We start from the raw sequence: 25,607 nt of genomic DNA on the forward strand, positions 1-25,607 counted from the left end.
TAGCCAGATAAAACACATAGTTTTTGCAAAAAACAAACAAAATAAATCGACTCGGGGAATAAAACTTACGTTAAATCAATGATTTTCAAACAGAACAGCCTATTTTCTAAAAGAATTTCTAGGATGACCTCTGGTTGGACTGATGGTTGGTCCCTGTCCCAGCTGCATGCGTGAAGCCACAGTATTACAGGGTTCGGTCTGACAATACAGGACTAGTTTCAGGCACATGTCACAGCATAACACTTTGTGTTTTGTATCCGAGGCAACTTGCTGACTTAATGCTGGGTTTAGAGAGAGCTGCAAATTATTTGTTGCTTTCATGATGGCGTACTGTGTTATGAGTTATAATGGCTTTTATGAGTGTCCACTTCAGAGAATGACAGAGAAAGATTGGGTGGGAGATGTGGCCGAGGGTGTGTGTGTGTGTACGGTTGCATAAACTAGAGAGGTTGTTTTACATGACAACTGTTTGGTAAATAGGAGAAGGAGCGGAAGGAGTATTTGTGTGTATGAGTCTGGGTGGTTGGTAATGTGTGTCTCTGACAGTGACAGGTGCCAGAAAAATCCTCTCCACACTATTTTAGTAAGGTCTGCCTGAACTTCTCTGGCTCCACCTTTGTCTAAACAAAGAATCTCATTAGCACTTACCACACACAGATACACACAAAACAAATTTCTAAATATTCACCTTACTCTTTAGACTGAGGATGACCTGAACCTTGCTCTTCCTGTTGCTAAAACATACTCTGTTAAACTCTTAAAGCTATAATACAAATTAAACACAAGTTAAGCTCAACTTATTATTATTATTTTTTTTTTTTTTTAATTAACTCAACTCTTAGTTTGTAAAAACAACAAAAACCTGTTGACAGCTATGCACTTACACTGGAAGTCTATGGGAAGATTTTACTATAGTGTCTGAAGCTAAAATGTTAAGCTCATTTTTTTTTTAATATAGTGCATATTCTTTCAGTAAAAAGTAAAAAAAAATTGTATCTGTAAAGTCTAAATCCTCTTTTTGAGAATGATTTCTAAAGGTTCATGTGACACTGAACGTTGTAATAATATTTCACAATATTACTGTTCAACAGTATCAAACAAATGCAGCCTTGATGATCATGAGACAATTAAAAATCTTACCAACCCCAAAAATGTAAACGATGATGTAAAGGCCTATTCACACTAATAACTATAACAATAAAGTTCTAAAAATTAGTCCAAACCACAACTATAATGGCTCAGAGAAGCGTTATCATTGGAATCACTTTCAAAACAATTTTTTCCCCCAGCAGATTAATGATAAAAACACTGACAGCCAATCAGAATCCATCTTGCTTTAAAGAACTCAAGCATTTAAAGTGGCAGTTGTCAAACTGTAGCAAGCGCTTATAATAAGCAGAATGATATGTCCTCTGGTGTAAACGCTAATAGTTGTCATTCTTAACAAAAATTATTTAAGTACTACAAATACAATAGAAAAATAGAATAAAAATTCTATTTGAAATAGTGTGATATTTGTATTACTCTTAGACTTAGACATTTATTGATGAATCTAAAAATTTCCTTTAGCATTAGACTTTAAATTCTGCTTTCTCCGGAACGTTTCTTTAACTGCATCCACGGAATTAGTGATTCACTTTCCTCCAATTCAATAGGAACAATTTCACATGATCTGGTTCTCACAGAGAAAAACTCATAAACCGAGAGCAATAAAAACAGCAGTGACTTCATCAAAGCATATAAATAAAATGCTCAAATGCACAAATCAAATCTGTTGCGTTGAGGTCAGCCAGTGACGTCGTCTTCTCGGCTGTGAGAATGACATCCTGAAATGACATGTTTAGGCACGTAACCCTTGACCCCTGAGGGGCGTCTGCCACTCCTCATTAATGCAAACTCACAGCTGCGGAGTGACTGGCACACACACAAGCACACATGTTCACAGACAGACTGGCGGTCTCTAAAGAGGTGTGTGTGGACCCCTCCTCTGCCGTCTTATCCTCCCAATGGGGATCAGCAGAGCTATTTCCAGCATTGCAGCGCTTTAACAGCTCCTGGAGACTATGCCTGAAATAGCACACACAGGCTCTCTGACTGACACAGCATTCACACACAGAGCGAGAGAAGGAGAGGGAGGGAGAATGTGCAGAAAGACGGTGCGAGACATGGACAGGAATATTAAGTGATCACCGTAGAGAAAGGGGGGGGAGCGGAGCAGTATATGTTGACTGCACATGCTCACTGTAATGGTTTAAGTGAGCCTGCTTAGAGTGAACAAATGAAACTAATAGAGCAAAGCAAGGCTCGTTAGCTTACAACCGAGTAAAGCCACTGCATCTTCTCTTGTCAGGGTTCAGGTTTTGGCAGGTCACCCCAGCAGACGCACTCCTGCCAGGTATCCACAGACAAAATAACTTTATGCAACAGTCTGAATCCTGCTTTCTAGGAATGGAACTGATTCACTAGAAAGACAGGAGATCCATTAGATTATGGATTCCTTGTAAGTGGACAACAAGTCACTGGCCTCTTCTGTTTTTAAGAACTACATTGCTAGTAAAGACTAATATAGAAAGTATTACTGTTAATCTATTAACTAACATAATCTAACAATGAGAAATATATTTTTCAGCATTTTGTTCATGTTAGCTCACAGTACATTAACTAACATTAATATTGAATCTTAAAAATGTAGGACGTGATGAGATTAACATTAATAAATTCTGTAGAAGTGTTACTGTAAATGTGTTTAAGTCTTGTTCTATGATTGATAATCTAGGAAAGATCTAGGGATTAATACAACTCATTATCCATTCAGGAAAACCTGAAAATGATGTGATGACACTTTGAGTATGTATAATGATAATGAATGATTACAATAGTCATATGGCATGATATTCACATGGTACTCAAAATGTACAGTGGTGCCCAAAAGTCTGAGACCATTTGTGAAAATCTTTTTTGAATTTTACTGCAAAAACATTTATTGGTATGGCAAATTAGTCTACTGTATTAGCATCAGTTTGAGTGAAAAGTTGAATAAAACAAGCACTCGAGCTGCTTGTAAAATTGGATGATCGTGTTCTCCAGCATGATTTGAGAATCTTGAGTTTAAAAGCAAGAACATCTGACCGCACAAGCAAAGAGTCACCTGATCGTTATCACGAATTTGATTATTTGATTAGTGACCTAAAAATAGTGCAGAATCTAATTTCTTAGTCATTTTACACAAGTTTCTTTGTTAACATTTATCCAAGTCCAAAATTCTAAACTTTTCTATTTACAAAATTAGGTTTAAATGAGATTCTGAATACCATATTTTCAATCACAGATTTCAGACCTCCCATTGTACTTCAAATAATACCATACAAGTGAAATACGATGTGACAGATGTTGGTGTGAACTAACACTGGGCTTCTTTTTTATTCCATCTGTCCATCTGTGCTTTTAAATTAATTCTGTGATGTTTCATATACTTGCATAGAAAATGCATACAAATCAGATTTTTTTTTTTTTTTTTTAAATCCAATCTCTAGGACTTAATGTCAGCACTGTCATTTTGCAAGTGAGGAAATCTGATCTGTTTGTTCAGACAGGGTCACCAATATCCAATGTCTCTGCTTTGGTTGCTATAGCAATGATGTAAGTCTCTTCTCATATGCCCATCAAATTTCACTGCGGCGCTGAACTCACAAGACTGAGAGATAATTCTGTCTAAATCACTGATTTGTTCTTAAAATAAAAGCTAAATTATCCTTTAAAGCTAATTTAGAGTAATTGAAAAAGAAAGAAAGAAAGAAAGAAAGAAAGAAAGACTGACCTCAGCTGTGTTCAAAAATGCCCACCATGCCCTCATTCACTATTCCCTACATTACTCCATTAATATAGTCTACTAGAAAGAGTGAATGAAAATGAGTGAGTAAATTCATTCAGTGCGAATGTCACATTGTATTATGGGTATTCTCTAGCTGTTGAGTGTACATCAGTTTTACACTTGTTATTACGGTGCATTATGGGATTGAATGAGTGCACTCGATGATGCCCACTATGGTTTCGGACACCACTACAAATGGCTGTCCCCTCAAATAGTGCCCTATTTAAGGGTATAGGGGCCATTTCGGACACAGCCCTTGTTTTAGGAGACTAATGTGGCGTCTGCGATTAGTGACTAATGCGGAACTACAGGTTGAGTGAATTGTTCAGGTGAGATTAAAGAAGAAAACCTGGAGAGACCTCAGCTTCAGAGGGCTTTTCGAAGCTGCAGGAGCTTATGGATGCACTGACAATTACTGTCAAGACCCCTCATACAACGTTTTTACAGCCAGACACAGACACCTGATATTATGGTTGCCATGGCAATGACATTCAAACGGCTGAAGACAGTTATCTATCAACATAGTAGTTACACATATTGAAGTGCTGCACATTAATCAGGAATGCAGAAACTGACCGTTTTTCATTGGTACACCGAGTGCTGTCTTCCACGTGAGCAAAGGCATATTGAGTGATTGAGCTCTCTGTGTGGTTTCCAGGAGGAAATGAGTTGTCTGCTCTTTGAGACTGGCAACACGCCACCACATAAACCTCACATTCTGTTATACGACCTGAGGGTCAATCCATATAGAGCGCGAAGAATGAAAATAAGCTTTTAGAAAGAGAACCAAACACAACTGAACTAAATAAAGACGGTCAGAACTTCAAACACAACAGACCAAAAAAAAAAAGTGTGACAAAATATATCTACTTCTTGCCAACACCGTCTGCCTATATCATTTAGAGAAGGACTCACCAAGAAGTTCAGTCACAGATTTTCCATCATTCCTGCCAAATGATGTCAGTAAAGCAGGTATAAACAAAGAAGACCACAGAAGACTGGATAAAGAGTGAGAGGCCCATTTAATCAAATTACCGTGGTAGTGATACAGCTTTGGGCTAACTTTGGTTTCATTCATCGGGTAATAAAGTTCTGAGTTCCTCTTTATTCAACCCCACAGCCATCTGCCTTATCAGAGCCAGCTTTGTTCATCTATCCTTTGGTCACATTTTTGACTGGGATGAAGCAATGTCTAAATGTAATTGCATTACCTTCCTTAATAACACTCCAGCTAAAAAGGAATTTGATGCTAATACTCATCTGTCATTCTTGACTTGAGAAATGAGCCAACAAAAGATTTCACATTATTTTTAAACAGATTAACATGCCACTGAGTGGTAAATAAATCTTACCTTTGCATGTGAAACATTTTATATGGAAGTGCCTGGATTGCACCCGGAGAACCTCTCCCTTGCATGGCTCCCCACACTTGTAGCACTGGATAACCAGTTTTCCTGGTGGATGGTGCGGTTCCTGAGGATGGGCCACTGTTAAGGAACACAGAGACATAGGTTAGCAAAGACCTCCCTTTTATATGAAGCAGCCTATGCTAATAAAGAGGATAGTATTATGTCATATAATGAGTTTCAAACCCAAAACAATAAAATCACAACCGATATTAGCAAGTATATAAACAACTGGTGTATAGCTAACTAAAATACTATAAAACCTGGCACAACCTATAGCTTTACTAAAAAAAAAAACTAGTAATTTGATCTTGACTGAAAACTGGCCAGTGATGGATTCACATAAACATTCAACAAATCTGTAAATGCTAATGCTAATGCTACTCTTAGAAAAAGTTGACAAAACTCCCTCACACACAGATCATGTTAACCCTTTACAATGAGGTCTCAATTGTTAACATTAGTTAATGCATTAAAGGGGTGGTTGATTATGATTTCACTTTTTTAACTTTAGTTAGTATGTAATGTTGCTGTTTGAGCATAAACAACATCTGCAAAGTTACAATGCTCAAAGTTCAAGGCAAAGGGAGATATTTGCTTTTAAAGAAATCGTTTTTTAACGACTACAACAAATGGCTGGTAGGGACTACACGAGCTTCCTCCCGGGTTAGTGACATCACCAACCCTAAAATTTACATAAACTCCGTCCCCGGAACACGATTTATAGATTATCATGACAGAATATGCTAATCAATGACTAGAAGATAACTACACATAAGCTACATAAATTCATCAACTAACCATTCAGAAATGTTGTCTACATGTTTTCACTTGTTCTTGAGTCTCTCCATCTTCCTGACTTCGGTTTGAACATAAAAGGCTACCAGTTTTTGAAATTTTCAGTGCATGTCTGTGTGAGGTAAAAGAACAAGAGCTCTTGAAGCTCCGCCCCCTGTGCTGGGAGCAGAAGCTCATTTGCATTTAAAGGGACAGACAAAAACTGTGCATTTTTGCTCACCCTCAAAAAGTGACAATTTTAACATGATATATAAAATATCTGTGGGGTATTTTGAGCTAAAACTTCACATACACACTCTGGGGACATCAAAGACTTATTTTACATCTTGTGAAAAGGGCATTATACCACCCCTTTAACAATGATAAATACATTATGTAAATAGCACCAGGCCCAGACAGTGTCTCACCAGCCTGTCTTAAAACCTGTGCTGTCCAGCTGGCCTTCATCTTCTCACAGATATTCAGCAGATCGCTGGAGCTGTGCAAAGTCCCTTCCTGCTTCAATATAGGTAGGAGGTTGAACAGCGGGCTGTCTGGTGCAGTCGTAACAACCTGGAGCTGAACACGCTCAAAATAGTGGAGATGACTTTAGGAGAAACACCACAGCATTATCCACACTCACCATCATGAACAGCACTGTGGCAGCAGTGGAGTCATTCAGGTTCCTGGGAACCACCATCTATCAGGACCTGGGACAGTCATATTTGCTCTATTGCAAAAAAGGTCTAGCAGAGGTTTTACTTCACCAGTTGAAGAAGTTCAACCTGCCACAAGTGCTGCTGATGCAATTCAACTCTGCAGTCATTAAGTCTGTCCTCTGCACTTCCATAACTATCTGGTTTGGCTCAGCTACAAACTCAGACATCAAGACTACAGAGGATGGTTTGGACTGCTGAGAGGATTATTGGTGCTCCCTTGCCCACTCTCCAAGAACTGTATACATCCAGAGTGAGGAAAAGGGCTCAGAAAATCACTCTGGAGTCTGGACCCCTCACATCCAAGTCACTTTCATTTTGAACTGTTGCCGTCCGGCCGGCGCTACAGAGCACTGAGCACCAGAACAGCCAGACACAAGAAAAGTTTCTTCCCCCATCAATCTACCCCATGAACAATTTAATGTTCTCCCCACTGTGCAATGATAAATATGTGCAATACCACTTATTTGACAATTATTTTATTCCATTCCCTGTAAATAAAAGGTTGCAGCTCTTTATTCACATTGGAACTGCCCCCCTCGTCTTTATCCAGGTCCCTAAGCAGGTCAGCCTGATGTGCCTAGAGTATAGTGAGCAAGCAGGCATGAACCCGCCTGACCCGCTGCCATATAAGCCTTGCCCACCAAAGATGATGTTGTTCTACAGGGCTTGGTGGGCAGGGTCGGGGCCTTGAGGGACAATGCAGCATCAGAGGAGAGATAGCATGCCAGCGTCTCTTCAACCCTGGGCATCGTCCCATAGCCATGATCCTTCATCCCCACGATCAGTTGCATAGTTGGAATAGTTGGAAATCGTGGGGCTAAAGACGTGAGAGGAGAACGACTTAATCCAGGACCTCCACACCTCATTGACCAGGACTGAAATAGTTGCACACCTGCTTCAGACACAATCACAACGCAGCATGGAGTTCCCTCAAAAGTGAACTAAATTACTGTAGTTATGAGTGCAAAAAGCCTTGACTGACTGACATAAAAGTGGAAAAAATAAAAAGCTATAAATGTTTAGAATGTAGGTAATAGGGTAAGGTATAGTTCATCCAAAAATTAAAACTCTCATGTCGTTTCAAACCGGTATGACTTTCTCTCTTCACAAAAGAAGATATTCTGAAGAATTTTGATAACCTCTAAGAGTATAATAATTAAATAATTATTTAAATTGCAACAGTTTAAACATTTTGTAATGTCTAACTACATTTCACAAAGCAAATGGCACTGTTATAAACACCTGAAACCTTAATTGTTTTGATAATTGGCTGCACTGTTCCTACATATAAGCTCTGCTGCAATTTCCCTAGTTGACTTTCATTAAAAAGCAATAAATATGCATGTGGATACACAAACTAATAAACATGAGGCTGAACCTCAACTAGGCAGCATTTCATAATGCTTGCAACTGGCTAGAAAGTGTTTCAACGGTCCAATGTCCGCATTTCGGGTGCTATCACACAGTGTGTGGGTGTGAGAGGAGTGTTAGTAGGTGTTTGGAGTTTTTTTTTAAAGTGATCTGTAGCACTGCCAGGCAGTGGCTATCATCACAGCCACACAGAGAGGTGCTCTCTCGCACGAGTCATGTTGTTTACATTTCTGTCCTGCTCATCACAAGTGTCATTTAGAGTCGGAACAGTTGCATAATGAAGGTCATGAGTCATTTGTGCTTTGCTGTTAACTAACTTTTGACATGTTAGCCTGCGGACACAACCGCAAAAAGAATAATTTACCCAAAATAATTTTTAAAAATGTATTTTTGGGTGCACTACTATTCCTTTAAAACATAAACACTAAACAGACATTAAAACTCAAGTACACTCTTTAGTTGTTTATAATCTTGATAATTAGAGTGCAGACGTCCCACACACAGTCAGAAATGAGTGAGCTGTGTGCTAAGACTCACAATACTTCAACTGGTTTTCTTCAGAATCTCTGTGTTTATGTGCCGTTTCACGGCGTCACTGTGCCATATTTGTTCAAGGTCATCAGGCCAAGATGTTGTCCACTCAAAGCTGCTGTTCTAAACCTGGCGGCACTCAGAAGCTGAAGTTAATTTGAACGAAAAGATCTCTGAACCTTTCAGAGTGGTTTCTCATTAGCGTGACTATGACTCTTTCCTCTTACTCACGCTATCCTTCCTCCTTTAGACATTTACACTTACTCTTAAAATCACAGAAGCCCGTACTCTCTCCTCTCTCTCCAGAATGACACCTCTCCACTTTATATCTCTCTTTCCCTATTGGAGAGTTAACGCATGCCTCTCTAATCTAATCGCTGGCCACTTGAAAGGCTTGTGCAAGATTAACAGGAAAGAATCTCCCTCCCACAGTCACTCGCCACTCCTTATCAGGCCATAAACTTACATAATATTGCCACCCAAAAGTGTCTCCACAAGCTAAACCACTTTGGGGACTCTATGAGATGTGTTGTATATTATATATAAAATTCATATTATATTTCTATTATGATTTTTTAAATTTATTATTCCCATGTACTTTTATATAGACATCATATGTACAACCAGTTGGTCAATAGAATTATTTAAATCTTGCAAACATAATGGTTCCCGGCTCATTTTGCTCAGTAGCATTCCTAAGAGTAATTTGATCATGAATCTGACATCAAGGCATGTGGTTTGCGCAAAAAACACAACTGCACACTCTAAAGCCGCAGCCACACTAGACTTTGAACACACAAAATATTCTACAGACGTGATGTGACGTCACTCTCTGCTAAATCTTTTTTAAAACAAATTTAGCATACAAACTGTAAAAAATAAACAATATTCTCCACTTTACTGCAAAACGTTTACATAATTTAAATTCAGCTAAGAGGTTATGTCGTGACATATCGATCTTCTATTTGTCACATGTCACGTGATATGAATTCGCAGGTCAGAATTCATCAAACTTGAGCTTTGTGACACAGAAATCCAAAACTTCTTCACATGAGCTTGCGTTTCTGGTCTCCCGCATTCGCATGCATTTTAATGTCAGTGGAATGAAAAGTGTAGTGTGAAAAAAAATGAAAATTATCCAATAATTTTCTCACCCTCAAGCCATCCTAGATGTATATGACTTTCTTCTTACAGCCAAACACAATCGGAGTTACATTAAAAAATATCCTGGCTATTCCAAGCTTTATACTGGGAGTGAATAGTAATTGAGATTTTGAAGCCCAAAAAAGCGCATCCATCCATTATAAAAGTAATCCAGACAGCTCCATGGGATTAATAAAGGTCTTTTGAAGCGAAGTGATGTGTTTTTGTAAGAAAAATCCATATCTATAACTTATCTTATAAACTATTATCACTGGCTTCCGGTAAGGCCCATATACAAGTCTAGTTCTGGCGGAAGAGTGACCTTTGAGATAATAAAAAACGCACACAAAACATTATTTCTGTCACATTTGTGGCCATTTAATCACAGTATGGAGCCCTGATATGTGGTATAAAGTAAAGAAATGGATGGCGTCCCTTATTATTTCTCTGCTGAAGTTGCCATGCATGACAAAAATTTCCCCTTTGTCTGGAAGAGTTGGTGAGCAAGCAACTAATCAGTAACGACAAGATTCTGCCAGGGTTTTGTGCTCAAGAATGTTCCTACCGGCCCTCGAAACTGAAGCACAAGATTTTGTCTTAAACTAGCCCCCCCAACCAGAGACAGCTGTTGCTATAGTAACCAGCTCTACCAGGGCGGCAACAGTATAACACCAGGAGCTTGTACGGTGGAACCCAAGAGTGAAGCTGCAATGTCAACAGACAACGCCAAGCCAACAATGTACTGTCTTGTTTCAATCATGCAGATGGACTAAACTAGGAGAGTTTCCTAACATATGCTGTAACTAATACAACAGCTCACACTGTAGCTATATTAAGCAGACACACAAAAGGCACATTTGGACTCTGCTACAGTATGTGTTCTCTGCTTTCAGCCAAAGGCAGAGTCTGCTACCACTACTCTGTCACGCTCCACGCAGATGTAAGGGAATGTAGGCAGGTGGCGAAGAACAGCACAGCTAAACACCGAGGCTTCCTGAAACACACACACGATGAGCCTCATTCATGAAACATGTGCAATACTTATTAATATGTAAATTGTACACAAAACCATCCTTGCATAAACTGTTGCATGCAATATATGCTTAATATAAAAAAAAAAACAGTACACAGGAATGTGATTGCCTCGTTTTTTATGGATCAGATACAAAATCTTATATTACCCTCATGACATGCTATAAGTACACCTCACAGCATTGCAATGTACATTGTACAGTAAGAAAAAGTGATATTCATTTTTAGATTTGTTAAAGATTACATTTACTGTTACTACATGATTAGCGTTTTAAAAAGATTAACTTGACCACAAATGCAATCTGAATGCACAAATAAATATCCAATATATTTTTTTCTTTTTTAAAATATTTTTAAACGTAATTTATTCCTGTGGTGACAACGCTGAATTTTCAGCAATCATTATTCCAGTCTTTAGTGTCACGTGACCCTTCAGAAATCATTATAACTTGATTTTAGTGCTCAAGAAACATCTCTTATTATTATGTTGGATACAGTTCAACAGTGCTGATTAATATTTTTGTGGAAGCAGTGATACTTTTATTTTTCAGGATTCTTTGATGAATAGAGAGTTCTAAAGAACAGCGTTTATAACAATATAAAAGTCTTTACTGTCACTTTTGATCAAGTTAACGTGTCCTTGCTGAATAAAAGTACTATTATTATTATTATTGTTAATCTTACTAAACCCAAACTTATGGTAACAGTGGTGTCTATCCAATGAGCAGCTTCAAATTATGTAATAATCAAAACAGTAAAACTAATATTATCAAAAACAGACAGTACTGATTCTTAATTCTGATTGGTGTGTGATTGGATGAGCCACATTCAAAGTCATTGTACAATAGCAGATATCTACACATCAAATTAATATTATATTAATACAGTAAGTTATGACATGGCGGATATTTCTACCACAGTATAACAAAATCTGACATGGTATATTCTGTCATACCACCCAGCTCTAGTACTGTGCAAAAACTAATGAAAGCACTGAGCCAAAGTGATTTAATGTACATGTCCATTAATGCACACATACATTTGAACACATTTAGAAGGCTTTTGATGGTGTTAAGTAGAGTTAAACACTGAATTATTACAGGCTGTGTAACTGGAGAGGGTTATTCAGTCCTGAGGCAAAAGTGTCTTTTGAGCTGAACTGGCGTTCTGACTCAGAATGAGTGTGTGTGTTTGTGTGTGAATTGTGTGAGTCATTGTTTTACTCCTCACCACTGCCTCTAGCAGCCATTTTCAAACTACACAAACTGATACATTCTTCCTCAAGTCAGACTATAAAGGTCTAAACCTCTTTTCACCTGAGAGATTGTTTCACCTCTACTTTTAGTATTTTTGAGTTTAACCTGACGACAACCCCTGTACTAATCGCAGTATTAGCTCACCTCTCAACTCAATACACTGATTCCTGATGACCTTCTGTGCTTTGGCCAAGTACAAACAACCGGTCAATCCGCATATGTCAGGGTCGGACACTAAAGCGAGCTTGTTTTTACGATTGCTATTGGCCACAGGTAATGCGTTCAAGGTGAAACACTCATTCCTCACAATCATTTTGTATTAGATTGATATTATATTTGTATTGTGATGAGCATCTGGCTCCCCTCCAGTCATCGTCACGCCAGCCCTCACATTGCTGGCCCACGTCCAGCCTCACAAATAGGGTCTGTGGCCAAGAGGAGGGGCAAGAAAACGGAACAGTGTTGCACCTGATGAATATTGTCTCCAATGACTGCTGCCATAAATTCATTTTACAATATACAGACATGGAACAGATTTTCTAATGCATGTGCACCCCATTCTCTAGGACCAAGAAATACATAATATAGTCAGTTTGTTTTTATGGAAGTGTATAAAACAAAACTCACTTCTGTTCAAAAGTTTAGGTTGGTGAGACGGTTTCTTATGTTCTCTTCTATGTCTCTTATGTTCAACAAGGCTGCATTTATTTGATCAAAAATACAGTAAAAACAGTAATTTTGTGAAATATTATTTAATAATATTTTATTATTAAAAGAACTGCTTTCTATTTAAATTTATTTCAAAGAGTAATTTATTTCTGCGATGCAAAGCTGAATTTTCAGCATCATTACTCCATTCTTCAGTGTCACACGGTCCTTCAGATACCATTCTAATATGATGATTTGGTGCTCGAGAAACTTCACAGTTGAAAACAAAACTTCATATTTTTGTGGAAATCATGATATATTTTTTTTAAGAATACTTTAATGAAAAGGAAGTTCAAAAGAACAACATTTATTTGAAATAGAAATTTTGTAACATTAGAAATGTCTTCATTTTTGATCAATTTAATACGTCCTTGCTAAACAAAAGTTTTTAAAGTCTTACTGACCCCAAACTTTTGAAAGGTAGTGTATGCCTTAGAAAGTGTCACTGCACAATGATTGCAATTAGTAAATTCTGCCAGGTAACATGCATCTCTGTGGCATGCTCACCAGTACATAAAGCTAACTTACCATGCAAGCAAAGGACACATAACTTTATGCAAATGTGATATGCATATCTGTCCAGTCTGAGATCAGCGACTGATGTAATGTACACTCAGGTATAATAGCCAAGGGATAATTTCAGGCTATTTCCAAAGAACATATAATTCATCCAACCAAATGTTGGGACACACTGGCACAAAAATAATTGTCTGACATTTATAAAATGCCTTTTTGCCATTGAATGCAGTGTAACAGAAAATAAAGTGATTTTTTGGACACTATTGAGTATTTCCTTTAATAATGGTCATAAATTATAAAAATTACCACTGGTACTTGTGGTACTACACTGGTACTGGTACAAGTACCAGTGAAAATTAATACAAACTTGAATGAAATCTAATTTGCATTAAGAGGTACATCCAAATGGTATTTACACACGACGGCACCCAAACTGTAGCTTCTTCAAAGCCTATATTACCAAAGTTTATGTCGATAAATACGTTTATAGAGCATTTAAGATCAATGTGCTCTGTGGGCAAAAAAATAGGCTAAACACTGAAATTCTTTTTGCAGCTTCGCTTCTGCTATGTAGCAGACCTTATAATAACATGTTGCTTATGCATACAGTGTGAATACTAGGTCTATAGCCCTTTAATATGGGTAGTGAGATAAATATGTGCAGTCAGAAACAGTCCTTAGAGGCAATGTCTTTTGTCTGTCTTTGGCTAACTATCATTATATCCTAAAATATCCTGTCCTAAAATACAGGTCTACAAAAACGGCATATTCATTCCTCTGGTACAGAGTATGTAATGTACAGTACCATAGCACGTTTTTTTAAACCAACGGACAATCATGTGAAGCTCTCCTTGACCATTTATGGAAAGGTTATCAGAGTTATGTGCCTTTGACGTGAGTCCAACTGAGCATTCTCATATAACCGCTGATAGTACAGAGACTGAGGGTATATGCAAGCAAATGTTGAGTGGAGTTTGGTTGTCATGTGTGTGTGAATGTGATTTCATTGCTAAGTCAGGCCCAGATCCTTCTCATGGAGGAAAATGTGGGACAGTGGAGATGGAGATTGGCCACTGATACAGCAGAATAATGTTTTAAAACATTTTAATTAAAGTTGAAAATAGGTATACACTCAAAATTGTAGGTCTTCTTCGGTTTTTCTGATAAATAAAGACTTGATTGTTTTACCTGGCTGTGCTACAGTGGCAAAATTACAAAAAATAAAACATACAACTACACTGAAAAAAATTTGGAGTAGGATTTACTTGAAAAAAGCTAGGCAACTTTTTTCACTCAGAAAATGCTAGTAAAGTTACAAAGATTTGCCAAGTAAAAACCTAAACATATTCATCAGTAGCTTTAATTAGAAATCTTTAAGTTAAATTTAAATAATATGGAATTAAGTAAACTTTACTTAACCTAGTTAAGTGAAAATAACATAGAAAATAAGTAATTTTAACTTGGCTAGTAAAAGATTGATTAATATCGATTTAGTTGAAATTTCCTTTGCATTACATTTCACTCAAACAATAATATTGAATTATACTAGTCATTTATAGTATGTGCTTTACTTGGATTATCTAAGTAATTTATACTACATCATGTCAGATGTTAAGCATCATGTGAATGCAAAGACCTCAATACTTGGTAGACAATACACAATGACGGTAACATTTGATGGATCGTTTTTGTGTTTGAATGTGTCATTTTGAGCAGAAAATTTACTCGAAATGTCACAAAATGGCAAGTTACTAATCCTGACAACAAAAGCAATGATAAAACAGTGTAAATACAGCTGGAAACCAGCGAAAAATTAACCTCATTAATTATTCAAGGTCCAGTGCATGATGGGAACCCCAGTATCAGAAAAGCTGAGTAATTTTTACTTAATTTTATTGAGTTGATATTTACGCTTTCATTTCTACTCGCTTGAATTAAGTACTGATATGGAATTTACTTCGTTTTTTTAATTCTTGCCTGAACTAACTTTTTCATGTAAATTACATTGTTTTTTTTCAGTAGTATTTACTTCACCAAAAAATCATTTTTTTACAGTGTATGTTGTTTAATATTTTATTAATTATTATAATGAATTCATATAATAATTATTATAAATAATGTGAATAACATTAATATATTCTTGAAATTATTAAACAATATTTTCAAATGTTACAGCGGGATAATATTAAATAATATTTAAGTCTGGTTTCAATGTGAATGCCATGAGAACAGGAATCTGTAGAAACATGATTCATGTATAATGGTTTCATAATTATTATAATAGTACAATTAGCATAAATTCATAAAATAATATTTGATATATATATATATATATATATATATATAATATTTTAAATAATATTAATGTATTATTTAAAATAATTGTCTACTATGTCTATTATAGTTTTGTTTGTGTGATAGCTTGTGGCACAGACTAAATGTTTAAAAGACTCTACACATGCATGTATGAATGCACCAACATACACGTGTTTGTGTGTGAATACAGGTGTGTGAAGTGGGATTGCAGTGTGTGTTGTGCTGTGATTCACACGGGGTACGGCCTCAGCAACAAACCAGTCATCGCTCGGTTGCCATGGCTACAGCGATAGGCTAAATGCATTATTGAGTTCATTCTCTCTCTGTCTCTCTCTGTTCTCATCTCTCTTTCCCTCGCTCCCCCTCCCTCATCCTGCGCAGACCGCTATTAGCTTTTACTAAACCGTGATCTACTTTTCAAAACACACGCACACCGTTGGTACGGAACACCCTTTACCTCCGTCTCCGAGCCGTGACAAGGGCTTTCTTCGGGAAGCAACCCCATTTCCTGAGAAATCCCAAACAGGAACGCACTGTGCTCTGCCTGCATTCTGTAAATAATTCAATAGCCTGCTAAATTCCTACATAGTATTACACAACATCGCTGGTGGAAACTGTGCCATCTGAAGTTACTTTTGTTGGATAACAGTCTGTTTTCTGTCCTATATTGGGTGTTTTCACTGTATTGTTTAAATCAGGTAGTTTGGTCCTGAGTGAAACATGTTAATGAAGCATTTAAGATTCACCAGATGTTCCTGCTATAATGCGGCTTCCCTCGTCAGATAACTTCTGAAGTTACTGCCACCCACTTTATACTGGCAAAAAATTCTCAGCACAGAAATCCTGCACAAACCAGTCAGACAGTTATGCATATTCACACACATTTAACCATCATGCATTCTAATGCACTTGCGTAAATGAATAGTTAGGATTCATTGTATATTTTTTATGCTAGAATATGTGCCAGATCACACAAACGGTGATACCTAAACACACAAACGTCTATAAAATGGTCTTCTGAATAATAATAAACACACATTACGTTTGTACAGCACAATGTGCAGCCCACATGCTGAGCAGCGAATTAGAGGTAAAGTAATTGCCATCAATACCAACCCAAGACACACACACACTCTACAATCTATGATTACATGTGTTAAATGAACTGCAAGCTTTAGAACAACAAACAAATACAAAAACAAAAACGTTATCATTTTTTACACCAGTTTGTGGTCGGCAAAGTTTTTTTTCAACGCCCAATGCCAATACAGATATCTGGAGAGCAGGGTGGCTATTATGCAAAGGAAATACTGATTTAATTAATAAAACTAAATTTTACACAATATATACACAAAATTAACTAAAAAGTGCACTATTCATTGTTTTACAATTCATTTACACAATGTATACTCAAAATGAATTACAAATATTGAAAACAAAACAATAAAATGCACTATCCTTTCAGTTACACTTAGTTTACACATAGAAAATGTGCATTACTGTATTATTTACAAAATATATACTCAACATTAACTTAAATAACATGCAGAATCCATTGAGTTTTACACTTATTTGACACATTTTCGTAAAAAAAATAAACAGAAAAGGCTCACTATCCATTTTTTATACACTTAATTTACACATTATTATAAAAAAACTAAAATAAAATAAAAAAGCACACTATCCATTGATAATATTGTCGGTAGATTTCCAAACTAATGTTAGGCGGAATCTTATTTTCTGTTGCAAAATCAACCAAGCACAGTTACCGATAATCTCAAGACAACCAAAGGACGACCAATTAAACAACCCTTCCGATACTAGCTTATCACCAATACCACTATGATCCCTTCTGCAGTATCTCTTTCTTTTTCATACACCGCAATCCTTCTAAAACACCAAACTGCCCTCCCTAGTCCCTACATCCAACATGCACACAAATCTCCCACACGCTGGCCTGGTTTTCTCCCTCTGCATGAGCTCTCTCTCCTGGTCCCCACCCAGTGCTGTGCAATGCCATGCTACCTTTCTCCTTCACCATGACCATTGGCTCCTCAGTGTCTGCTGGAGCTCTGACGAGGAGGATCTTCCTCGGCTTCTGCTTTATTCCCCCACTGAATCCAAACGTGAGGAGGAGACGACGGAAGAAAGAGCGAGAGAGAGAAAGAGAGGGAGAGAGAGAGCAAGGCAACGGCAAGATGACAGCAGAGGAACGGACAGAAAAGAGCTTGCACTCTCAAACTAAGCAGCCGCTCAGCAACTGCTGGCTTGGTCTTCGTTTCTCAAGCACTCCCACCCCCCCCCCCATACACACGCATACCGTGTGTATGTGTGTGTGTTTGTGGACTCTGCCCTGGCTCTTCTGAAATAACCAGGTTGCAGCTGCCGTGTGTGACAAATGCAGATTCCACAGCCGTAATCCCTCCCAGTCTGAGACACCACCTTAAATTCTTCAAAAAGAGATGGAGGGGATAGACGACGGGCACATGTGATTCGTATATACTGCACATATCTATCCCTTCCTGTTCTCTCTCTCTCTGTCTCTCACACACACACATACATACTGTCTCCCTGCCATTGTTCATCACATGCTCTGATGAGCTGTGTTTACTTCAGTGAAGTGCTGACTGCTGCTTTTACCCCTCAAACCTGGTTGTTGTGGATGAATTAGCTGGGAAATAACTCCTGTTCACTGACCACACGGGTAATTCAGCTAATTCAGCTAATTATCTATCAGATAATACAGTAACACTTTTGAATTGAAGGGTGACATGGTATGTGAAACGGAAAAAAGTTGCTGGTCTTTGAGGGATCAGCTATAGTCTCTCTTCGGGCTATCCACGCGTCATGCCGGTAGATTATAGGATTACTAGGCCGACAATTGAATTGGGGAGTTTATTGAGAGGCGTAATTAATATTCACACTGGTGCAGTGACATCACTAAGGGGCAACATGTACTGTACTGAGAGAATTGGGCTGCTCTGACAAATTACCCAGAGGCCTTGGTGCTCACAGAAAAGTTGTTTACGTATACATTTATTTAGCTCCCTATATTGTATGCGACTGAGACGTAACACTACCATTCAAATATTTTGGGCTCAGCTATATTTTTTATTGTTTTTCAAAGAAGTCTGTAATGCTGTATTTATTTGATCAAAAATGCAGAAATCATTATAATATGCTGATTTGGTGCTCAAGAAACATTTCTTATTATTATCAAAGTTGAAAATGGTTGTTCTGCTTAAAGGGATGGTTCGGAGTAAAATCAACCTAGGGTCCTTTGCACCATGACCTTAAGCCAAACACCCCCCCCCCCCCAGAAGCCTTTTTTCCCTTGGTCGAACATTATTAAAGTTAGAGCTTATTTCAAGATATAAACCGGATGGCTTAGTGCAGGCACTTACGGAGCCAAGGATGTATCTCGGAAATTACCCCACTAATAACGCCCAGAATGGTACCAAACTTCTACAGTAGAACAAATATGTTCTGTACTCATAAAGCGAGGCATTGGAAAGTTTGTAAGTACATCAGGAGTTGAATTAAAGGGATACTTCAGGATTTAGCATTAAGCTTTGTATTAGTAAAAAACCTGTAGTATTTTCGAATTACCGTGCTTTCCACCCTCATATCCCCCTGAGACGAGAGATTTATGTATTTTTTGTCTGGAAAAAATCCTCTGATGACACAAAAATCGTCATAGAGGGTGGGATCTCAGTCACAGAATGTATACATAGTGTCAGCCATCTTTTTTTGGACGCTAAGCTAGCAGGCTCTTGTTCTGTGGAGAAAGCTGAGTAGTAGGGGTTACCATCCTCTTTTTCCCGGACATGTCCGGCCGTCGAGATCGTCCAAAATGTCCGGGATTTGGATGTCGTTCTCCCGCGGCCCTAGCCTCGTCCTGCTCGCCACAGTAAACATAATGAATGGCGACTGTAGAACGCAAAAGCCGAATCCCGGACATTTTGGGGCGATCTCGAAATCCCGGGCAGACTCGTCACGGACAGACTCACTAGTAGCCTAGCGCTCTCTTACCGGTAGGCGTGGCTTGGGAGTGGCCTCCTAGGGCAGCGAAGCAAGTGCATTCTGGGAATTGTTGTCTTTCATCCACATAAGCCCAAAATACATTTTCTGGTTTTTTTTCAGTCTAGAAAGCTCCAAATTCAAAAATAATTTCACATTTCTTCTACATAAATGACCCATTTTAAATACACATTCATCTTTCCAGAGGTAAAGTATCCCTTTAAATAACACTTGCCTGACGGCTCATGCCACTGCTAACCCGGACGTCGACGTCACTTCAGTGATTTGGGAAAAGCACGTAAAAGTCCTGGCAGAAAGCGATGCATAACAACGAAGCGTACGAAGTGTGTAACAACGAATTATTATTTTTTCCGAAGTGTTAACAACTTACTGTTAACTAATAATTGTTGCAAACTGGTACTACTAACAAAATATTAGTGCATTCCTGGAGCTGGGCGTCGTTACACTACATACACGTGTTTGACTCGAGGTCATGGTGCAAAGAACCCTAGGTTGATTTTACTTCGAACCATCCCTTTAATATTTTGGCGGAAACCGTAAAAACTGAATTTATTTGAAATAGAAATATTTTGTAACATTGTAAAGGTATTTGTCTCATTTGATCAATTGAATGTGTCCTTGCTGATAAAATTATTATTATTTTTTATTTTTTTTTTACTTACTTAACCCAAACTTTTGAACGGTAGTGTGTTTTATCTTTGGATTTAAATGCATGGATACAAAATTATTTCTAACTACAAAACTACAAGCACTCTAGTCTTAAGACCATTGAGGTTGATATAAATAAATATACATTTTATTATTTTACTCTTGTCCCAAAACTGATTTTTGTGAATTTAAAAAAAAAAATGTTTATACTATAATAATCTAACCACACTGTGAAATAACTGTGTAAAGTATGACTGTCCCTCAGTTCTGCCATCCTTTCCATCACAACCAACAATTTTATGTAATTTGTTTGTAATTATAATTACTCTAATGTTCTTGATTATCAAGGAGACAACAGTAAAGAGCAGCTTGAGATGAAATTTGTGTCTTTGAAATTTGAGATTTGTGTCGTGTAAAGAAACCAGTTAAAGGTAAATATCACTTTAATCACAGTGCCATTTCCAAACAAAACTGTAATTAAGTCAAATTATGCAAAAAAAAAAAAAAAAGTTAAAATAATATTTAAATGTATGTATTTAAGACATATTCTAGCTACAAAATTTGCCTCATCAAGTCAAAAGACTGGAGTCTGGCATATTTTCCAAAACTGTAATTTCCACCACAGAAGGTTATCAAACACAATACATAATTCGAGATATGATAATTCAGAAATTGCACCTGTTGGTGAAAAATAATAATCTCAGACAAAAATGCAACAATTTTGACATTGTTAGCAGACCAATTAGTCCACAGAGCCAAAATTGCTGATAGCTTAAGAAACACCCATATATGGGTTGCAATGGTTAAAGGAGATTAGCTGAATTTTAAATAAGGGGAGGATGTGTGTCTGCTGGGTGTCAGCATGGGGATGGCACAAACAGCAGGTGTTGGATAAATAGAGGAACTTGAATTCTATATCATTAGAGCTGAATCTTTTGTCACCAAGTGAGAGAAAAGAGAAGAAACAGAGCCAAAGCAACAAGGATACAGCTACAGCACTGCTATTATTCTCCATTTATATGTGCAACACCACAATGGGGTGGGATTTTATACTTTCACTTTCACAGTTACTTTTTGTAGCATGTTTCTATGTGGTTGATAACCTCTTCTGTATAGTTACAAGGGTGTTTTGATGATTTTTCCCACACGTTTAAGGTGGAAAACAAACTGTAATTGGATTCATGTAATGTAGCTGGTGCACAGTAATGCTATGGAAAAGCAGCAAATGTCAGTGGAATAACAGTATGATACTTTTGGCAACAGGGTATCTATGATTTCCCCTTCCTGGAGGGCTACACAGGGGGGATCCAGTCTTTCTCTTGCCTCGGCTGTGAATGACTGATTGGTTGAGTGAAGCCACAATTACCATATGCACTGGTTTCTTTCCATGAGCCGGCACTCTCTGAGAACAACCGCCAAACAATAACAGTCAGGCTTACGCATCCATTTGAATCTCTGCAGATGAGGAACCCCTCTCCAATCTCTCAGATCAATTCAAAACTATTCAAAATATACAGCACAGCACACATTTCCTTCCATAAAGCCACACAACACCCAGTATCACCACATATGTCAGCATCATCTAGAAATCACTGCATTATGCAAGCATTTAATGAACATCCTGACAAGAACTCATTAATATAGCCAATATTCTACAAAATAAGTGTTGCAAAAACATCTGCAGAATGTTGTTGTAACATTTTAGAGCCGTATTGCAGATTAAATGACATATTCAAGATGAAAATGCACATCATGTGTGTGCTGAGACACAAGTGACGTCCAAACAGTCTAAGTAATTTGTTTGCTACTCTGGGATGCAATGGCAAACCCACGGAAAACTACATTATGACTCATTTACAATACCAGCAGGGCATTTTACAGGGTATAAGGATGAGTTATTGTATAAAAAGGAACCGCAGCAGACTAATGGGAAGATTTGTCAGGAATGTGTCCACCGTTTCAGCCATAATCCTGCCAGCGGGATAGTGCTGTGATCCAGCTCAGACTTCAGATTAGCCTCACATCCCACTGCCTCATAAACACAAATACCAGCATTTCTGTTAATCTCTTCAATTATATTGCTTACAATATGCAAACTTTTTGTTTATATGCTATCCGAAATTCTGCACCTCTACAGATCTCACTTGGTCACTATGACTTGGAACTTCTGCTCGGCTACAATCTAAAATTTTCCGTGACAGAAATATTCCTTTGGAAGCTATAAAGGCTTTTTTTGGCCATTCAAGTTCAGCTAAAATATTTTAACTAATTTCACTGCAAAAGTAGTGATATATACAGTGGGGAGAACAAGTATTTGATACACTGCCGATTTTGCAGGTTTTCCCACTTACAAAGCATGTAGAAGTCTGTAATTTTTTATCATAGGTACACTTTAACTGTGAGAGACGGAATCTAAAACAAAAATCCAGAAAATCACATTGTATGATCTTTAAGTAATTAATTTGCATTTTATTGCATGACATAAATATTTGATACATCAGAAAAGCAGAACTTAATATTTGGTACAGAAACCTTTGTTTGCAATTACAGAGATCATACATTTCCTGTAGATCTTGACCAGGTTTGCACACACTGCAGCAGGGATTTTGGCCCACTCCTCCATACAGACCTTCTCCAGATCCTTCAGGTTTCGAGGCTGTGGCTGGGCAATACAGACTTTCAGCTCCCTCCAAAGATGTTCTATTGGGTTCAGGTCTGGAGACTGGCTAGGCCACTCCAGGACCTTGAGATGCTTCTTACGGAGCCACTCCTTGGTTGCCCTGGCTGTGTGTTTCGGGTCGTTGTCAGGCTGGAAGACCCAGCCACGACCCATCTTCAATGCTCTTACTGAGGGAAGGAGGTTGTTGGCCAAGATCTCGCGATACATGACCCCATCCATCCTCCCCTCAATACGGAGCAGTCGTCCTGTCCCCTTTGCAGAAAAGCATCCCCAAAGAATGATGTTTCCACCTCCATGCTTTATGGTTGGGATGGTGTTCTTGGGGTTGCACTCATCCTTCTTCTTCCTCCAAACACGGCGAGTGGAGTTTAGACCAAAAAGCTCTATTTTTGTCTCATCAGACCACATGACCTTCTCCCATTCCTCCTCTGGATCATCCAGATGGTCATTGGCAAACTTCAGACGGGTCTGGACATGCGCTGGCTTGAGCAGGGGGACCTTGCGTGCACTGCAGGATTTTAATCCATGACAGCGTAGTGTGTTATGGTTTTCTTTGAGACTGTGGTCCCAGCTCTCTTCAGGTCATTGACCAGGTCCTGCCATGTAGTTCTGGGCTGATCCCTCACCTTCCTCATGATCATTGATGCCCCACGAGGTGAGATCTTGCATGGTGCCCCAGACCGAGGGAGATTGACCGTCATCTTGAACTTCTTCCATTTTCTAATAATTGCGGCAACAGTTGTTGCCTTCTCACCAAGCTGCTTGCCTATTGTCCTGTAGCCCATCCCAGCCTTGTGCAGGTCTACAATTTTATCCCTGATGTCCTTACACAGCTCTCTGGTCTTGGCCATTGTGGAGAGGTTGGAGTCTGTTTGATTGAGTGTGTGGACAGGTGTCTTTTATACAGGTAACGAGTTCAAACAGGTGCAGTTAATACAGGTAATGAGTGGAGAACAGGAGGGCTTCTTAAAGAAAAACTAACAGGTCTGTGAGAGCCGGAATTCTTACTGGTTGGTAGGTGATCAAATACTTATGTCATGCAATAAAATGCAAATTAATTATTTAAAAATCATACAATGTGATTTTCTGGATTTTTGTTTTAGATTCTGTCTCTCACAGTTGAAGTGTACCTATGATAAAAATTACAGACCTCTACATGCTTTGTAAGTAGGAAAACCTGCAAAATTGTATCAATTGTAAAGTGTATCAAATACTTGTTCTCCCCACTATATATATATATATATATATATATATATTTTTTTTTTTTTTTTTAACATATATAAAACAAAATAATTTCTCTTCAAATAAAATTATGTACATCCTAAAATTAAGTTGTACTAAATAGAGAATAAATAAAATAAAATAAATCTGACAAATATAGTATTTTTAGTTTATGCTTGAAAAATAGTGAGGTTCAATTTCAACCAAGACCAAGGTTAAGATTATCTTTCTAAATATCTAAACATTTTTACGACGAAGAAAATTATGTACATATACATAAAATTAATTTACTCATGACTATATTCACTTAAAATTAATTTAATTTTGTACTAAACACAAGATAAAATAAATCTAACAAAATATATTAGTTCATGCTAAAAAAATAGGTTCAAGCAAGACAAAAATGCTTATTGATTTAAAAATTTGAATTATACAAAATTTAAAATTTAATTTACGACAACTTAAATTATTGTTACTTTATTTTAGCTTTAACACAATTTTTCCTGTTAACAAGATATTTCTACACATCTGTACAATAACACAGACAGTCGCATAATGGAAATAATATGTTCTGGGAGAGCAAATGAGTTTAGCATAAATCAAGAATCTCTCCTACTCTCTATCTCCCTTACCGGGTCCCATGTCAAGAGGTGCCATTTTCTCCAGGATGATATAATCTTTAGGGTTAAGGAAGGGCAGTTGCTCCATCATGGACTGTTTGGGAATGAGGTAGAGCACCTCGGCCACATTCCCATCTTCGATAATGGACATTCTCCGAACTGAGTTCTTGCGCTTCACCCGGTCCAGGATCACAGAGTCGTCGCTGCGGCCGGTGCCACACAGTTTACCAAAGCTGTTAAGATTGGGTAAGTTGGGCATGGCGGTACCCTCAGCCCACTACGACGAGCTACAGAATAAAGTGAGAGGAGATAACATAAAAATTGCCTGGTCACACAATAGTGTCATGTGTTACAACTGAACCCCAGGTACAAGATTAAGCGACCAGATCGCAAGGGTTTATTTGTGTTGTTGGTGAAGCAGCACTGAGCCCCTGCTGTGAGCTCCTTCCTGGTTTACTTAAGCAGATTACGGCCGATGTATTTTTAGTGATTATCTTCACTAGAAATGGAAAAAGAGCACCTGCATGAGACAGTCTGAGTCAAGATATATGACCAGATAACCTGCAGATGAAAGTTGCAATATCAAAAACAAACACATCACAGCCTAATCCTCTGTGATTGGATGCTATAAGATTATCTTCTATAAGATTATAAAGTTTTACATTGACTGGCATTGCAACCGTATATTGCAGTTTAAATTGTATTTAAATCAAATCAGATGACTGGCTTTCACTGAGTCCTTTACGTA

The 25,607-nt window shown here is 37.8% G+C and overlaps 1 protein-coding gene across 2 annotated transcripts in view; it reads right to left on the reverse strand.

Moving 5' to 3' along the window:
• Positions 1 to 25,244, reverse strand: part of ablim1b (actin binding LIM protein 1b) — a 68,996-nt gene extending 43,752 nt beyond the window's left edge. The window contains exons 1-2 of one of the 2 annotated variants that reach the window (XR_014608912.1): positions 24,872 to 25,239; positions 5,224 to 5,358 (exon numbers count right to left, since the gene is read on the reverse strand). Coding sequence is in view for 1 of the 2 variants with exons in the window: in XM_084134664.1 (XP_083990790.1) it covers positions 5,224 to 5,358; positions 24,872 to 25,118 (382 nt within the window). In the remaining variant the exon portion in view is untranslated. Of the gene's footprint in view, positions 1 to 5,223; positions 5,359 to 24,871 lie in introns of both variants that reach the window. The other variant, XM_084134664.1, reaches the window with a different exon arrangement.
• Positions 25,245 to 25,607: the final 363 nt, after the last annotated feature.

This window comes from Abramis brama, assembly GCF_963993115.1.
Source record: "Abramis brama genome assembly, chromosome: 14".
Taxonomy (NCBI): domain Eukaryota; kingdom Metazoa; phylum Chordata; class Actinopteri; order Cypriniformes; family Leuciscidae; genus Abramis; species Abramis brama.